Source organism: Prionailurus viverrinus, chromosome A2, assembly GCF_022837055.1.
Source record: "Prionailurus viverrinus isolate Anna chromosome A2, UM_Priviv_1.0, whole genome shotgun sequence".
NCBI classification, from domain to species: domain Eukaryota; kingdom Metazoa; phylum Chordata; class Mammalia; order Carnivora; family Felidae; genus Prionailurus; species Prionailurus viverrinus.
The window spans coordinates 20,398,070-20,415,410 of record NC_062562.1 but is presented as its reverse complement, the minus strand read 5'-3'; the positions used below and the strand labels follow the sequence as shown (position 1 = coordinate 20,415,410).

General features: G+C 54.7%; 1 protein-coding gene across 3 annotated transcripts in view; it reads right to left on the bottom strand.

The window, feature by feature from the left end:
* NISCH (nischarin) overlaps positions 1-17,341 on the bottom strand; it is a 34,518-nt gene that overhangs the window by 5,208 nt on the left and 11,969 nt on the right. For 2 of the 3 annotated variants that reach the window (XM_047832387.1, XM_047832395.1), the window contains 13 exons: positions 16,560-16,608; positions 15,421-15,584; positions 14,962-15,057; positions 13,506-13,601; positions 11,930-12,082; positions 11,213-11,281; positions 10,524-10,709; positions 9,990-10,118; positions 8,761-8,874; positions 8,295-8,406; positions 3,973-4,097; positions 2,799-2,848; positions 527-1,924 (listed from right to left, as the gene is read on the bottom strand). In XM_047832387.1, coding sequence (XP_047688343.1) covers positions 527-1,924; positions 2,799-2,848; positions 3,973-4,097; positions 8,295-8,406; positions 8,761-8,874; positions 9,990-10,118; positions 10,524-10,709; positions 11,213-11,281; positions 11,930-12,082; positions 13,506-13,601; positions 14,962-15,057; positions 15,421-15,584; positions 16,560-16,608 — 2,741 coding nt within the window. Of the gene's footprint in view, positions 1-526; positions 1,925-2,798; positions 2,849-3,972; positions 4,098-6,636; positions 7,708-8,294; positions 8,407-8,760; positions 8,875-9,989; positions 10,119-10,523; positions 10,710-11,212; positions 11,282-11,929; positions 12,083-13,505; positions 13,602-14,961; positions 15,058-15,420; positions 15,585-16,559; positions 16,609-17,341 lie in introns of those variants that run through there. The other variant, XM_047832403.1, reaches the window with a different exon arrangement.

Genomic DNA, 17,341 nt, shown 5'->3' with positions numbered 1-17,341 from the left:
GATTACAGCTGCCCACAGGCTTCTCTCTAGCCTCAGCCCCAGATGGCCCTGAGGGAAACCCAGGGAGGGAGATGGGGGGGAAGTCAGGCTTGGGGACAGAAGCAAAGTGAGGAAGAACAGGAGACAAAGCTGCCACTACTTCCCTGTCTCCCCTGCCGCAAGAAGGAAAGGAGCTTTCAACGAGGGGACCACCCAGGTCACAAACTCAGACCTTCGCACTTTGCCACTCTTAGCCAACAAGTTCCTCTGGAAGGAATTTACAGAATGGTACACAGAGAAAGAGCCCCTCAGCAGACCAGTTCTCCCGGAGAGGGGTATATGGCTTACCACCAGGGTAAGGCTTGGTACTGGGTGTCAGAGGCAGCCAAGAGCAGTTCTGAGGCTGGTCAGAAGTCAAAGAGGAGCAGAGGAGCCGGGCCCACCCTGGGCCCACTCACGCAGATGCTCAGAGATGTGATTTGGGGCGAACGGTCTCAGAAACGGTCCCCCCCACAACTTTCCCCCAAGAGCCCGTGCTCAGTCTCACCTGGCCCTGCCCTCGGCAGGCTGGCCATCCACGAGGGGCCTCTGGGACGGGGCCCCGGTCGCAGGGCTCTTGGCGATGACCACGGTCTTTAGGTCCTGCAGCGAGGCCCGCAGCTGGTTGTAGATACGCAGGAAGTGGAACTTCTCATGGGGCAGCACAAAGATGGCAGTGACAAAGCGGTAGCCCACGAGCAGCTCAAGCACATGGCCATCTGCGAAGGCACCCCGCGGCTGGGTGCAGCTGCGTGTGGGGTCCAGCAGCACCGTGGATAGTGGCACGCGGCTGAGCTTGAAGCTGTTGCGGTTGCGACAGTTGTGGGTGCCGCGGTTGGGCATGGGGTTGAAGTCGGCCTTGATGACGTTGAGGTGCTGGGGCGTGAGCAGCAGCCAGTAGGGGATGGCAGCCGATTTGACGGCCTCGGAGGGTGCGCAGCAGGAGCGCCGCACAGCTGAGCAGAGCGTGCAGCTGGCCCACTCGATGTTGCCCGAGTAGTCCCCAGCGGCCGTCTGTACCATGCGCTTGTCGCTGTAGACCAGGTAGACGGGGAAGCAGCCCTGGCTGTGCTCCTGGCCGCCACCCGCCACCTTGTAGAAGGTGAGCAGCTGGCGGAGGAACTCCTGCAGGCTGGTGTGGCTGCCATAGAGCACGGGGCTGCACAGCATGGCCATGTGCTGTGGGGCGAAGCACGAGCGCAGGTCAGCGTGGAACTCGTGCAGGTTGGTGGCATCCGAGATGATGAACAGCGTGTTCTCGCTGTGCCGCACCTTGAGCACCAGGCAGAGCTCCGGCATGAGGAAGCCGAACTCTGTGAGATCACCGTGGGGGAAGCAGAAGACGAAGCGCAGGGACGAGAGGATATGCTGGCTGCTGCCCCGCGACTCCTGGTGTGGGATCTCGAAGACGGCGATGCCAAAATCGGTGAGCACAAGGCAGGCGGCGAACTGGCGGATGCTACCCTGCACGTGGATCAGGAAGCACCAGAGCACCTTGAGGATGCGGATGTGCTCCAGCAGAAAGTCCTCGTCTGCACCCAGGGCCCACTCCAGAGCCAGGCGCTCCTCCTCGCCCTCCTCCTCCTCCTCCTCCTCCTCCTCTTCCTCCCCCTGGCCACCTTCTTCCTCTTCCTCCACATCCGGGGGCCCCATTTCAAAGTAGCGGTTCTCAGCAACATCCTCCTCATCGTCCTCATCCTCGCCCTGCTCGCCCTGGCCCTCCTCCCGCTGGTTGGCAGCCTCAATCCAGGCAGGCAGCTGTCGCTCAATGGCCTGCCGGATGAGTGTGCTCAGGCGCTGGATGAAGTCCTGGTTGGTGGCCGTGTAGCCAATACAGGTGAAGGGCAGGAAGATGATCTGGCCGGACCCAGGCACCACCTGGACCTCCGGCTCTGCATGCTCCAGGCTGTGTGGGGAGAGGCCAGGTAAACGGTATGTTGTGCTGGGCCATCCCTACCACCCACACACACAACCTTCTGCTGCACCCCGGCCTCAAGGGTCTCCCAAGCCTTCTAAACAGCTGAACCTGTCCTGAGCCCACAATAAGCGTCCCAGTGGGGAGCCAAGGTGCTGGAAGGCTGGGACTGCCAGTTCAGTGACAGCCCATACTCCCAGGACTCGGCCCACAGGCACCAACACTGTCCTACCCACACCACGCAGGATCCCCCAACAGAAGCACCACAAAGACTTCTCAGTCATTCAGACGCTGGCCGTGAGCCCCAAAGACGAGAGCTAAAGGGCATGAAGTCACTGGTTGACAACAGTTCCCTTCAGGGGCACCCAGGAGCCTCTGGGATGGGAGTCAGGCAGTAAGCTAGGTGGGTCTTTGGACTTTCCACATTTAAATTCTAGCTCCTCTTGGCCACTGCTCCCCTTATGCAAAAGCATATAGAGAATCGCATTGGGAAACTTCTATAAAAGGTCAGAAAGTAAACACTTCAGGTTTTGGGGGCCACCCCACCTACATATTCTTTTTTTAACAGTGGCTTAAGAATAGAACAATCATTCTTAGCTCACACAGGCTGTAAAAAATAAAATAGGCTGTGGACCAGATCGTCCTTAATCTGCTGACCCCTAGTACGGGATAACGTGTCAAGCAAACTTCAGGGATTAGCATTTGGAAACAGACCACAGCCCACCTCATTGGTGCTTATTTAAAGGAAGAAACAGTTTTGAAGGACTCCTATGAACAGATCCTTAACAAAATCCAACTGGTTCCCACTAGCCCACAGCTGGGCACGTGCAGGAGGCCTAGAATGCCTTCTCAACCTCTTCCTTACCTCACACCACCAACAGCTCCTGGCACGTCCCGTAAATCATCAGAAGGTGCCTGACAGAGAAGGACATGAAGTGAGCCCCCTACTTGCCACAGCCATTCCCTGGCATTTACTGGGTGCCTGACCCTGAGCCAGGCACCCCCTGCCCCTCACCATCCCACTTCCCTCGGGGATGGATTCTGGGGCCCAGAAAGGCAGAGACTCATCCAGTTACCCCACCAGTGTACAGCAGGGCTGAGATCCCTGCCCATGTGTCTGACCCCAGCCCACGCCCCATACCACAACTCAGCATGCGCCTCTAGGTCTGGCATCTAAGTGCTCCTCATGCCACCCGAGAGGCTCCACATGGTCAGTCTACCAATCTGGCAACTGGCCAGGAGAGGACTCGATGAAAAGAGGCTAGGCAGCACCTGGCACGGCACTCCCAATGGTCTCTGGGCAGTGTGGAGGACCGAGGGCCCAGGACCTCCTATTGTGTGACCCTGGGGAGAGCGAAGGGAAGAGTGCCAAGGAGTGTGGGGACAGAGCGAGGACCCCACAGACTGCCCAGGGTCACAGGGCCATGACTCTGGACTGCTGAACACAGCTGGGGTTGGATGGAGGCCCAGGTACCAAGCACACTCCCCACACACGAGACTATCACATCACACTTGCCGTCCTCCTCTCTTCCCAGGACTCAGGGAGAAGTTCCAGAACCCTCAGCTATAGCCACAGAGGAGGTGCAGGAGTCACAGTGTGTCCCAGACTGCTAGGATAACAGGCAGGAGCAGGCAGAATAGCCCAGGACACCAGGCAACAGGGGAGAGGGAAGCTCTTCCTGATGGGTGTAGGACCCAAACAATCCCCACTTAGGGCCTTCTGAACTGCCTTTCGCAGGAGAGTCCACTCACAGGGGCTAAGGACCATCTGGCTTTGTCCCCCAGGACCTAGTGAGAGAGAACTGCCCGTTCCTATTAGCCCTGAGAGACAGACGGACAGACAGACGACAGACGACAGACAGGGAATATAAACCGTTCATCATAAAGCACAGTGGACCAAGCAGAGACAGCATCTGCCCCAACTCCAGCCAGACCACCTCCTACTTCCAGCCAAGGCACATCCTACTTCCGGACAGCCCCAGGCAGAAGAGGTGGTCCACAGAGATAACCAAGCCCTGGCAGCAGGAGGAGGGTGTTACCTGTCCTGCAGGGATGGACTCTAAGGAATCAGAGCATCCCCGGGCAATGGGCCGGTCTTCAGGAGTCAGACTGTCGGTGGATGAGAGGCTGCTGGCCAGGGCCTCCTCTTGCACGAACATGATTCCTGGAGAGACCAGGGGCAGGCGGGCAGGGCAGGCAGGGAAAGTAGCCATTCAACACACAGGGCTGGGCCCTCAGGCTATCGGCATTGACTGGGGCCTTTTCAGACCCCCTACCCCAGCCGCATGGATCACAGAAGAAAACATTAAAAATGGAAATCTTAAAAAAACCCTAAGAAAGAACAAATGACTGTTTATCTAACCTCAGGGCAGGGACAGACTTTCTAAACCTAAACCCAAAGGAAAAAATTGATACGTGTGTGACTATGTAACAACCAAACTTCTGTAAGAAAACTAAGATATAACAAAGTGAAATGAAATGAAATGAGAAAAAAGTACTTGCAATACTTGATAAAGGTGTGTGTCTTTAATCTATAAAAGGCTCTTCCAGATCAAAAATGGGAGGGGAAAGCTGGAAACCCCGTTAGGAGACCACAGGATGAGGAGACATCCCACAAAGGAATGGCCGCCAGAAAGAACGCAGGAAGCGATGCACCCTCTCACAGGGAACCACAGAAGGGCAAGTTGGAACACGACCTCTGTTTCGCCTCACGTTGGCAAGAGTCTGACTGACTGCATGGCCTGGATTTGGCCTAACTGGGCAGAGGTGGGCAGTGGGGCATGAGCTGGCCTGCCCGCTGGGAGAGCAGTTTGGCAGTATGTCCGTCAAGAGCCTGAAACGTGTTCACTCCTAGAGCCTCTTTCTAGGGAAATGACTGAAGTTGGCCCCATCCCCCCAGTAACATGACATCTCCGCTGAGCTTCACAGACACACAAGGGCTCAGATCCCCTCATTCGGCCAGGCCTTCTTCCAGGCTGTTTTCTTCCGTGGCTGGCAAGGACAATCCGTGCTTGGCACCCATGGCCTGTTTTCCACAGGACACCCCCCACTGACCCTCCCTTAGGCTACCTCCACATGGACAGCAAACTGACTCATGCACCCCAGAAACACACAGTGCTCTTAAACCCTGCTGAGGCTGTTTTATGAACACAGCATGTCCAGGCCTGTTCCTTCACTCCGAACGTCTTCTACATTGGAGGAGGATAAAGACTCTTTAAAACATTTTCCTAAATGCAGCTGGTGAGGACAATACTGAGCACCGACCCCAGTTTTGCAGAGGTTTGGAGGAGCTTAGGGCTTGCCTCCACAGCCTGGCTCTGCCACTAGTCACCATGGTTCGATGAAATGACTGAGCTCCAGAGGTCACGGACCCTCGTCCAGCTCAGCTGCCCCCCAGGGACAGGACAACTCATGCAGCCCAGGTCGTTGCCCATGAGCTAGCCAGGCCAGCAGCCCAAACCCAGACAACCCCAAAAGCAAAGCAGCAGGCGCTATGCAGGCAGGAAGGCAGCAGCACACAGCCATGCACGAAGCACACTGTTCTCTCCTGGAGTCCACCCCTCCCCTCCCTCACTCGCTCAGATTCTGCCATCCTCTGAGGTTCACCTCACATACTAACCTCCACTGCAAAGCCCTCTGCTCTAGACATGGCTCTCTCTTCTACAAGTGCCCCCACATCATTCTGCCCTGTTCTCCCTTGGGTACACAAGCTCACCTCCCCAAGAGACTCCACGTTCCTCAGGGGCACTGTCCTGGCCATCTGGAAACCTCTGATAAGGATGCAGGGAAGGGAAGCCCTTACTGACCATTTCTGGTGAGCCAGGAGCAGTGTTAAGCGCTCCCCCAGCATTAGCTCATGCGCACCTCTCGTTATTTACCACAGTTCATCAAATCTAAGATGCGTGGGTGGGGCGCCATCTTGGTCTTAGCAGGTGTCCACGGAAGGCTTTCACACGACTCCATCACGAATACCAGCTGGCTTACAGCGACTATGAGACGCCACTGATTGAAAGACGCATCTCAATTTCAGACAAGTCACAAGGTGGAAACGGGGCATCTTAGAATCGATGAAGTAGGGTGTATCCACTTTACAGTTGAGAAAACAGAACTTCAGAGAGGATGCAAGTTGCTTGAAGGAACACGGCCAGGGAAGCCAGGATGCAAACTGAGCCGACTGCCTCCCAGGTGCCTGCTCCTAACCACTTCTCTACAGACCTGGCTGAAGAATCAACTCTGGCATTTCACACGTCAGCCCCTACTGGTCCCAATCCTCCATGGCTCCAACAAGCTGGCTAACAGCTCCTGAGATAACCAGAGGCCTGGTGTTAACTGGAGAGCACCCAGTTTATTCACAAGTATATTCACCTCTACAGGTGGCAGCAGGCTGGGAGCATAACTGCTCCCTTAGGGGAAAACCCCGACCCGTCCAGGCAAGACCCTAGACGGGCAGCGCGTAGCTGAACACAAACATTTCTCCACCTTAGTGAGAAAAAACATTTTCTTGCCACTACCCACCCACACCCTGTTTGGAACTGAGGAAATGTGGACAGGGACAGTCTTTCTGCTTCCTTCCTGGACCATGGACTGTACAAACAAGTGGTCAGGAAGGGTCACTCAGAGGATGAGACGAGCGGCATCAGATTGCCTAGATGGGGCCCGAATTCTGTGGTTTCTCACAAAAAGGAAAGAGATGTGCACACAAAGACATCCACTGCAGTTTTATTTATAAGAGGTGCAAATCTGGAGACAACATCTAAATGTCCGGTAGCTGGGAAAGGGGGAGCAGACTACAGCGAGCCACCCTGTGGCATGTCCCCAGGGTGGGGCAGTGGGGGAAGGGTTGCCTGCAGCTGCGGCTCTGGGGGCAGACACCTCACATCTCCCTGCCCACAGTCTGCACTTTACTATCTGGTTCTCTGCTCACTTGTTCATTCACACACTCACTCGTTCGTCGATTTAACATACTGACTGAGAACCGGCTGGTTCCCAGCCTCAAGGACCAGTTGCGTCTCCCTGCCCCCAAAAAGCCTAGTCACACGGCTCGGCTCCTCTGCAGGCCAGCAGGCCAGCCGGTGCTGTGACACGGCAGCTTGAGGCAGCAGTCCCCAAGAGGGCCCTGGCCCAGTGGCAGGGAAGGAGGCAGGAAAGCTTCTTCACTGGGATACAAATCCCCCTTCCCTTTCAGGTAAAAAAATAAAACCAAAATTTCTCAGTCAAGGGTGTTACAAAAGCAGATTGACAATCACTCTGGCCCCTAACACCACCACTCCATTCTCCTGAACTCTCTCCCCTAATCTCACGGTCATGACCTTGGTGTGCTGCCCTGCCATGGGCTTTCTGATTTAACTCGAGCACTTCCCCTTTCTTCCGACCCAGGTCCCCTCTCTCTGATGTCATGGTGGCAGAGCATTTTGTACCACAGCTCAATCTCCCTTGCATCCTCTGACACTTGTCACATCCCATGTTTTGCTGGCGTAAATTTTCGCCTCCCCCTTCCCCATTAACTTAACCCGCTAAGATAAAATCCCCACCAGCGGGGTTACCAGGTCAAGGGGTGGGAACGTTTTTCTGGCTCTTGAAACATAGGGTCAAACTGTTTTCCCAAGACCTCACACCAAGTTCTGCGTCTCCAGGAGCCCGGGCGGGCGGCGTTCTTTCCTGCGTGTCCCGAGCCTTGGCTCCACTCGGGACGGCACACCCTCCCCTCTTCCGTGGGGGCCGGGCCAGCAGACACTCCCATGGGACCTGCTTCACTCACTCATCTCCGAGGATGCCTGGGTTCAGAGGTGAAAGCCCTTTGAAAACGCTAAGACAGTGGGCGGGTGAAGGGAACTGGTCTTCCATGGGTCCACGGACAGCCCATGTTGGCCCCACACACGCAGTGTTTGGGGGCTGAATCACACCGTGAGAACCACAGAGGTGAGGAAACAATAAAAGAAAGTTCCCTACACAGGGGCCGGGGTGCCCGATTCCAGAAAGGCACTGGGCCCGGCTTCCCGTTAACAAGGAACCAATCTGCCCGCAATGCCTATCAGGAATTAGGGTCCTTATGAGCAGCAGCCCCGAGCCTGTTCAAAGGGCAGCCCCCCGGCCCCATCAGAAACCCATGGGATTCTACAGGAACTGCGATGTGGGCATTCAGACCAACCGGGGGGTACTAGCTAAGCAAACAACTAAACTCAGGCTGGCACCCCCCCCACTCTGTGCCACCCCAAGAGGCGCTAGCCTGTAGATAGCACCATGCCCTCCCTGTGTCTGAACCCTGCAGGGAGCAGGTGCCGGCATCAGCCCCAACCCCAGCCAGGAGGCCCAAGCAGGACCTGTGTGACTCTGCCAGGTGGAAAGACACATACACAATTACCTTGATTGGAGAGGATGGGCTGGGGCAGGGAGGCAGAGGTGGGAGCCACGCTGGGAGGGGAGCCACTGGGCCGGACACAGGAGGCAGCTGAGAGCCGGGAATCCTCACCGATCTGAGGAGGAGTGCTCAAGTCAGCCCGGGAGAAGAGAGAAAGATCAGAAAGCACAGAACCCGGCATAGTCAGTGGGGAGGAGAGAGGAACTCCCAGCTCTCACAAGCGTGGTGATGGTGCGGGCGGTCCGGCCTAGTCCGCAGCAACCCGATGTGGCAGGTGCTGCTACCACCCTCCTTGCACAGGTGAGGAGAGGGGGTGTGGCTTGCCCAAGGTCAAGCAGCTAGGACATGGAGAGGCACAGCTGAGATGCAGTGGACCTGAGCACTCTACAGCCTGGTTCCACAGTGAGCCAGCCTCTTCCTCAGCTGGCTCTTCACCATCACTCCTGTCACCTCCCACATAAAGACCCACCTTCTTCTCTGGGTTGTTCAACTTTGACTTGACCTCCTTGGCTTTCTGAATTGCTTTTAGCACTTCCACGGTGTCCAGCTCCTTCTCTGTGGTTGCCGTGTTGTCCAGACAGACCTACAGAGGTCAGAGAATGGAGTCAGCATAGGGGCTGAGGGGGGCAGAGTGGCAGGGGCCCTGCTGAGGTGTGGGCCAGGTCCCAACAGGACACAGGAGGCCAAGGGAGGCTCTGCCCCCTGGCAGGTGAGCCCTTCGCCACCCATGGAAATGACCTGGGAGCTCCCACACCACCTGGTCCATTTTTTGGAGTCCCTCTCTGAGAAGGGGAGGGTACAGGATCCATTGTGAAGACCTCTTGGGTGGTTGGGCGTGGGGGCAGCGACCTGAACCAAGCCCCCAGTTATGGCAAAACTCAGATCAGTGAAGAGCAAGGGGAGGGCTGCTGGGCGGGGGAACAGGCAGAAGAGCAAGGACCCCCATCCGCCAATAGAGGAGGACACTGTGGCTGGCAAACAGTGAGGGGTGGCAGTGTGCTCGAATGAAGGATGGTCCCAAGGACCTGCAGGAGGAGCTGACGCCACACCATGCAGCCTGGGAGGGTAGGAGGAGGACATCCTGTGAACATGGTCTTGGTGACGGTGCGAAGAAAGGGGCACCGGGGCTGAAAAGAGATGAGGAGGGTGGTGGGGGAAGGATGAAGACACCCAGGTATCTTCTGGCCCGGGATTTGGGGAGAAGGGGGCGGGGCCTGCTTGAGGCCGGAAAGACGGGTGAATCTGGCTAAGGATCTGTCCAGTTGGCATGGTGGCAGGTGGCCAGATTACACTCAGCAGGCAGCAGACACTGTGCTAGACTATACTGGCAAAGGTGGGCAAACCCTTTATGTTTGTAGCCCACAAAAAACAGTCTGACTTTTAACAAGTTGAAGACAGTCCTTCCACCCTCACTCTGTGCTTGTTGGTTCACGGGGAGTCTTCCTGGCCTGAAGCTCTGACAGAGAGGACATGAGGGAAGCTAGTGGGAACCACGGCAGCTGACGTCCCCATAGAAGAAGAAAGCCTCTTCCTGAGGAGGCAGCAGAATTCCCAGAACTAAAAGACCCTTAAGGGCCAGATGTCATTCCGAAGCAAGCAGGCATAAAACGGTGGACATCACCTCCAGTGCTGCCTGTGAAAAGCCAGACTCCATCCAGACTGTCTCTCTGACAGAGCCGACCTACCCCAGCAGCTTACCTCGGAGGCCCTCTCTCCAAACTGAGCTAGCACCTTGGTCCGGTAGTCAGGAATGATGCTCAGAGGGTTGTTCAGTAGAGCCACGTGCTCCAGACACGGGAGGCTGCCAATGCTCTTGACCTCCTCCATCTGTAAGATACGAGTTCCCTGCCATCATCCCTGTTTTGAATGCTTCACCAACAGGGCAACACGTCTGATGGCCTCTTGGCAGTGAAAGGCAGCTTCCCGCTCTTCTTTCTTCATTTATTTGTTAAATATTTATTTATTTTTGCAAAAGAGAGAGAGAGAACGAGCAGGGAAGGGGAAGAGAGAGGGAGTCACAGAATCTGAAGCAGGCTCCAGGCTTTGAGCTGTCAGCACAGAGCCCAATGTGGGGCTCGAATCCATGAACCACGAGATCGTGACCTGAGGCGATGTCGGTTGCTTAACCGACTGAGCCACCCAGGTGTGCCCGGCCTCCACTCTTCTTTAAAGTGACAAATACCAAGGCACAGCCATCCCAGAACCCTGAGATCCTTCTGTGCTGTGGCTCACCTGCTCGATCCTGTTGTCACGGAGATCCAGGTTGACCAGGGAATAGAGCTTATGCAGGCCACTCAGACTCTCCAGGAGATTGCCCGCCAGGTTCAGGGTCTTGATGTTCCCCAGTTTGGTGTGAACCCCTTCCAAGGAGGAGAGCTTGTTGTAGGATAGGTCCAGGTGCACGAGGTTGTACAGGTGCTGCAGCAGCATAGAAAACAGGGTACACTGGTTCAAGTCGAGGCTCCCAAGAAAGCAGGCTGCCACTAAAGGTGCAGCAGGCCTTCCACCCTCAAATGCCCACTTCCCTTGGACAGTTATTGGCAAGGGAATCTCCCTGCCCTCATGCACGCACCATGGCCCAGTGGCACCCCCAAAGAGGCATCACAGCCCACAGGGCAGGCGCTGTTCATCGCTGTGATGGAGGCATATCATCTTCACCATGCTTGAGTTATATTTCCATACCTCCTCCCATTCTTTGAAACTAGAGCAACAATCGCCCAGTGCATCACTGAGACCCTAAAGAAACACTAGCAGCCCCTGGCTCTGTAAACCTCTAGTGCACCCAGACATCTTTGGGGTGCCTATGAGAGAAAACCCCAGGATATGGCCAAACTCCCAAGGCTGCATCAGCCTCCTGAACTCTCAGGAGAATGGGACCTTGAGAAGCCCACAGGTGGTGGTCCTTAAAAGACATGAATTACCTGCAGGTTGTCCACGACCAGCACTCCATTGTGACTCAGGTCCAGGAACTCAATCTTTGGAATCAGTTTCTTGTGAAACAAAAGAGATACTCGAGGTTACTCTGGGAGGCGGGATCCTAGGTGGCCCTTGCACCTGGTGGGATGCTTCCTCTTGACCACGGATCCCTCAGCTGGACACTTCTGCAGGGCTGCTGATGTGACCCCTTCCAGTGCCCACCCAGCAGCACATCCCAGGAGTACACCGGGCCTCCAGTGTTGAATATGACCCACTGTTTTTATAGGACACTTGGCTTGTAAAAATGACAAATGCAAGGTCCCAGACAGGGAAGGAAGCCCATCCCTCTTCTACAACCCTGCCCAACCCCACCAAAAGGCACAAATACAGGAATTACTCTCCTAATGCCCAAATATCATCTGGATGTCACTCTTATACAGGCACATGGATTTTTCCACTCTACCCCCTGGGTATAAATTCCTTCACGTACTGTGTTTCTATATCAAATGTGCATGTAATCAGTAGGATTCATTTGGCTCTATCCACTACCTCACCTATTTTAATTAACCCCACTTTGAAATTAACTTTAAAAACTGCAAGCAACGCACAGAGCACTGGATACAGGTTTTCCACGGTCCTTCTAGAAGAGGCCAAGTCAAATACTCAACCTCAGGATTTGATCAGGCCAGAGAAGCCCCTGGTGCCTGCTACTGAGAGCATACCACAGACTCGTCGATGTTGGAGATGCTGTTGTGGCTCAGGTCTAGAGTAGTCAGTGCTTGCCATGTGGGGATGACAGCAGTCACAGGGCCTTCCAGGGCCGTGCCTTCTGGCTCCCACTCATCAAATTCCGAGGCTTCGGGAACAAGGACTTCCTATGTAAGAACATCTGTTGAGCACCACACTTGGCCCTCACGCAACACAATCGTTGCAAAATTTCAGGAAGGGCTTCAGCATATTTAGTATGTGGAAGTGAACTTGCATTAAAACGGGCTTCAGTTCATACAGCTTTAAATGATTGCGAAATAACTGAAAAGCTTAGCAACATAACAGCCACTTGGGATATGCTCTGACCCTGCTTCGTTAGCAAATGCTTTTCAAACCCAGAAGAGCCTTATGCTTTGTGGTGATGCCTTTTCTGGCTTAAACCTCAGGAGCTGAAGCTCAGAATTCATGGGGTTTCCAGGCAACTGTGCTTTCCAGACTGGCACTATGGTCCCCACTGAGGATAGTAGGCCCTTCTAGCCATTACTTTGCAGGGTAGCAGCATGGACGCAGGGGCACCATCAAAGGGCAGGAAGGCAGGTCTGCCTTGTTTTCCCAGAAGACCTCTCCTCCCTCAATGAATCAATTTGGGCCCTTTGAGCCAGGCAGCAGGGAGTGCCTTGGACAGAGGCCGAATTGCCCCACACCCTTGCTCATTACATAAGCCTCCTATTTCAGCCAGTGGCCTCGAGTCTTCAAACCCAAATCTGGATCATACACTGTAAGTCACAAAAGTAGCCACTATGTTTGTTCTATACCCTGAGATGGACTTTAACACTACTAAGATGCAATTCATAAAATGGTAAATAGAAAAAAAACCCTGACATTCTCAATTTGAGCATTTCTATTGCTCACACACAAATGACAGGGACCAGCATTTCCACGACCTATCTACTTAATGTCCACTCAGAACAAGATACGAACAAGTGCTAAGCCAGGGCTTTTTAACCTTGGAGAAACATTTTTATCAATCTAATAAACGTTCTGCCACTTGCCACTGCCCAGCAATGTGTTCACATCCAAAACCAGTGACTTTTGGGGGGTAGGGGAGACCTAGTTCCTCCAACTGCCTTGTTTCACAGCGTTGATCTTTTATTTAATGTTTATTTATTTTGAGAGAGAGAGAGAGAGAGATCACAAGTGTTCGAGTGGGGGAGGGGCAGAGAGAGAGGGAGGCACAGAATCCGAAGCAGGATCCAGGCTCTGAGGTATCAGCACAGAGCCCGACGCGGGGCCCCAACCCACGGACTGCAAGATCATGACCTGAGCTGAAGTCAGATGCTTAACTGACTGAGCCACCCAGGCACCCCTAACAGCGTTGATTTTTGATGAAGACACAGACTAAAGCATCCCAGGAACTGTCAAGCACCATAAGGACCCGCACGAGTGTGCCGCTGCCCAGGGGACGGTCCAGCATCTGGTGCCTCTGACAGGCAGCAGTGATGCTCACACCCATCCTCAGTGCAGAGGGGACCGTTGTGGAGGACCCTGTCTCTCAGCCAGCACCCCAGGCAGGAAATGGGTGGAGCTTACCTTCATAGAGGTTGCGGAGTAGCGGACGCTCATTGTGGCTAAGGTGGGCTTCGACGCAACTAGCCCCCGTATGTGCCTGGCACCACAGTGACTTATCTGGAACAGAGAACAACTACGTCTCAGAAATGGCATCATTGCTCCATCAGAAGTCTTGGAAAAGGGTGTCTACCACCCACACACAACAGAAGCACAACAATCAATAAACCCAAATCCTAAGAGGCAGGAGGCAACTCTACCCTAAGTCTCTCTTTTTCCCAATTTTTAGTGCTAACTAAACATTCTCCGAAGAATCTAGCGATGTGCACAGTAAACCACGAGCTCGATGTTCCATTTTCTCTGTAAGGGCTGGCTGGGGCTTGGCAGGTGGATGGGAAGTGCAGGCTCTGGAAAGCAGGGCTTGCGAGCAAGGGGCTTCTCTCTGCCCCTTCTGCTTCTGCTCTTTGGTGATGGGCCCTCTTGCTCACCCAGCCCTACTTCACTGGCCTCGGCAGTCCTGCAGCAAGGGAGGGTGGGCCAGAGGCCAGAGCACGTGCGTGAGTACTACCCATACAGAGACTCCGACTCTGGGGCCTCAGCCTGTGCGGGCTAAGGCTAGGGTGGGCCCTCCTCTCACTTCCCAGCCCTTCCTCAGCCAGCACTGGTCGAGGCATGCACCACAGGTTCCCATCAAGGGATGTGGGCCTCCAGTTCTCTGAGACTAGCCCGGAATGTGCAGGCAGCATAGTCCAATGGGTAGCAGAGGCTCTGGAGTTAGACTTGGCTGGATTTAGATCCCAGCTTCATTAACTTCGTGGTCCTGGACAAACCTCCTTACTTCCCTAACCCTGTTTCCTCAACTGTAAAATAGGAATAAAAGTACCCATTTCACAGGGCCGTTGGGAAGCTTCCATCAAGAAGTGTACATAAGGGCACAGGGCTGAACGCAAAACCCATGCTCGAGAAGCAGATGCTTTGAAGCATTTTTTAAATTTGTTACTGGGTCCCCTTGCATTAAAAAAATGTTAACAAAATGGCATCGTGAGCCCAGGAGTTTAGTAGGGAGTGATACAAAGCGTGGGCACACCAGAGAGCAGAGAGCCCTCCAAGCCGTCTGCCAACCTGCCCTGGGAGGCACAGACTTGGGAGGCAGAGGCCCTCTGCCAGACCCTCAGGGTGCACCCCCAGCACTTGAGCTCCAGCAATGGAAGGAGGGAGCCAAAGCACTGGTACTCTGTCCTGTCCAAATGCTGCCTGTGCCCGGAGTGGAGACACGCAGACCAGCCGAGGGCAGTGGAGGCCCCTCTCTCTCTACCTTCAGGTAGGCCAGACTTCCCCCCAGAGTCTGCCACATACGGACAAACACAAAAACAGTGCCTTATGGGTAAATCCAGACACTCTCCAGCTATAGATGATCAGATGCAAGACCACACCCACATGGGCTCAGCCCTGCCTAAACTCCAGGGCTCCTGGGCCTTACCTCCACCTGATGAAGAGACTTGAATATTGACAGATCAAAAGGCAGGAGCTGCTCTTGAATGTTGCTAGTCCCAAAAGGTCCTTCTGTGCCAGAAACCTGTGGCCAGAGAGAGCGCTTGAATTAGGGATGCTGCTGCAACTGCTCCCCAGCCACATTCACGAGGCGGTGCTGCAGCAGCTGCCGAACGTGACTCACAGCAGGCACGCACCTCCACTCACCACATGCATGGTCAACAAAGCAGGCTAAAGCCGAGGTTCTATGCGAGGGGGCACTGGGTCACAACGCCCCCTGGTGCTCACAGCCAGAAGCACAGTGTCAAGAACACCCAAGATGGCCTTCCTTCTCCCAGGGCCCATTCAGCCACCTTCACACATGCTGCCAGCCAATGAGCTGTTATGCCTCACACGGGCTACGTGCCCACAAGAGTGGCTCTCCATTACCAAGCTGCCACAGCTTTACCTTAAGGTACTTAAGGCGACAGGTGAAGTCCAGGATGTGCCCCAGGTCAGTCTTGGCGTCCCCACTGGCACACGTGGGCTTTCCCTGCTGTAGCTGCTCGGTGACCGCATAGAGCTGTAGGGGCCCGATGGCAAAGACCTCTCCGGCCCCCAGGAGCTGTTCTCCTGCAACAGCCACGCCCCACAGGGTGAGCATCCAGCACCAGCCCCACTGTGCAGCCAGGGCACCTGCCCACCTGGCCAACAGTTAACAAGCACTTGGCAAGCACCCTCAGGACGAAGCTATGGTCCTGAGCTCACGTGGGCACAGGGCAGACCCAGGACACGTGATTACAAAGGAAGGGACATGAGAATGTGCGGCTGGGGAGCCTCCAGGAGGCGAGGCCGAGTCAAAATCTGAGGCACTGAGCTGGGATAAAGCTGATGTGAGGCGGCATTCGGGCAGCAGACTCACACTACAACATCTACTGTGCAAACACTCTGTGGTCAGGTGAGGCCAAAGGTGCTAGCCCAGTGCAGCACCTGTGAGGAGGCAGGGTTCTCAACCAGACAGACTGGCACTTGGTCCTTGCTCTGCTCCTCCCAGCCATGTACCCTGAAGCAGGTTCCCGGCCTTCTCATTCTCAGTGTCCTCATCTGCACATCCCGGAAGGAAGGCAGTGAGATGCCCAACACAGGGCTAAACTACGGGAAACACTCATTACACGTCAGCTACTGTTACTATGCTCTCTGGCAGGGCCACGACCCCGGGCTGGCTTCTGTTTGACGTCTAACCTCTTTCAGGTAAGGGCAAACCAGGTGTAAGAGGGCAGCATTGCCACCTACCTTCCAGAACTCCACCTCAGGACTTCGGACTAGATCCTGAGCCTGAGGTTAGCCCCCAACACAGAGACTCAAAAGAGTACTAAGGTAAGGTCCATAGCTTCTCGGACCTGGCTGCCCGCAGGGCAAGTAGACAGGCAGGCTCAGCTGTGGACCAGATCCAGGGATTTGGGCAAAACCCCAGGGAGGTGGGCCCTGGCTGGGACTCATCAGCCCAGCACAACAGATGTAGGCGGAGTTCTGCGCCACCCTGGGTCCCCAGCTGCCTAACAGGGCTGGGCGAGTTACACAGTATTTCAGGGACTCCTGGCCACATACCTTTTTCAAAGAGCTCTTCAGCCAGTGCTGCGGTGATGCCATTTATCTCCTGCAGAGAAAACAGAACCCACAGTTAGGAAGTCCCCCTGCCCCAGTCACTGGGACGCACACATCCCCTGCTATCTACCCACCTGTTGCTGCAATGCCAGATCTCTAGAAAGTTAATGTAACAAAAAGAGATTATGATATACAACAAAAGAGAAAGTAAACTAGAAGTCAAAGTGCCCAGGAAAGTGAATATTTCCAGTTCTGTGGATATTTGGAATGTCACCTCAAAGGCAGAATGGAAAGCAGACTATTGTGACTCTCAGCACACAGGCCCTGGCTCACACACGAGGCCCAGGAGGCCAGCAAAGCCTGGTTATGCAGAGACCCAGCTGGGAAGCCAGCAGCTCCCAAAACTGGCCCCAGAAGATCCTAGGAGACGGTGTGACAGAGAGAAAGTCCTATTTCTTCTACGAGGGACCGTTTCTACTTTCTTTCACATTCCAAGTGAGCACTTGCTCTCTTTCTGTGCTTATCCAGCAAGCCCTGCACCAGTCCACTTGGCCCCAAATTCATACAGAAGAGGCAGGAAAGGACTTCTTTAATGAGGCCTGACAGGCTAAGCCCACAGTCATATAACAGCTGGTATGCTGGGGTCTGAACCCCCTGAGCAGTTACTGCATACTGGCACACTCAGGTTCCCCAATGCCCCATGTGAGGAAGATGGCATTTTGAACTCTGTTTCACAGATGAGAAAATTGAGGTGGAGAGGTGCCGTATTCTCCAATTTTATAGAA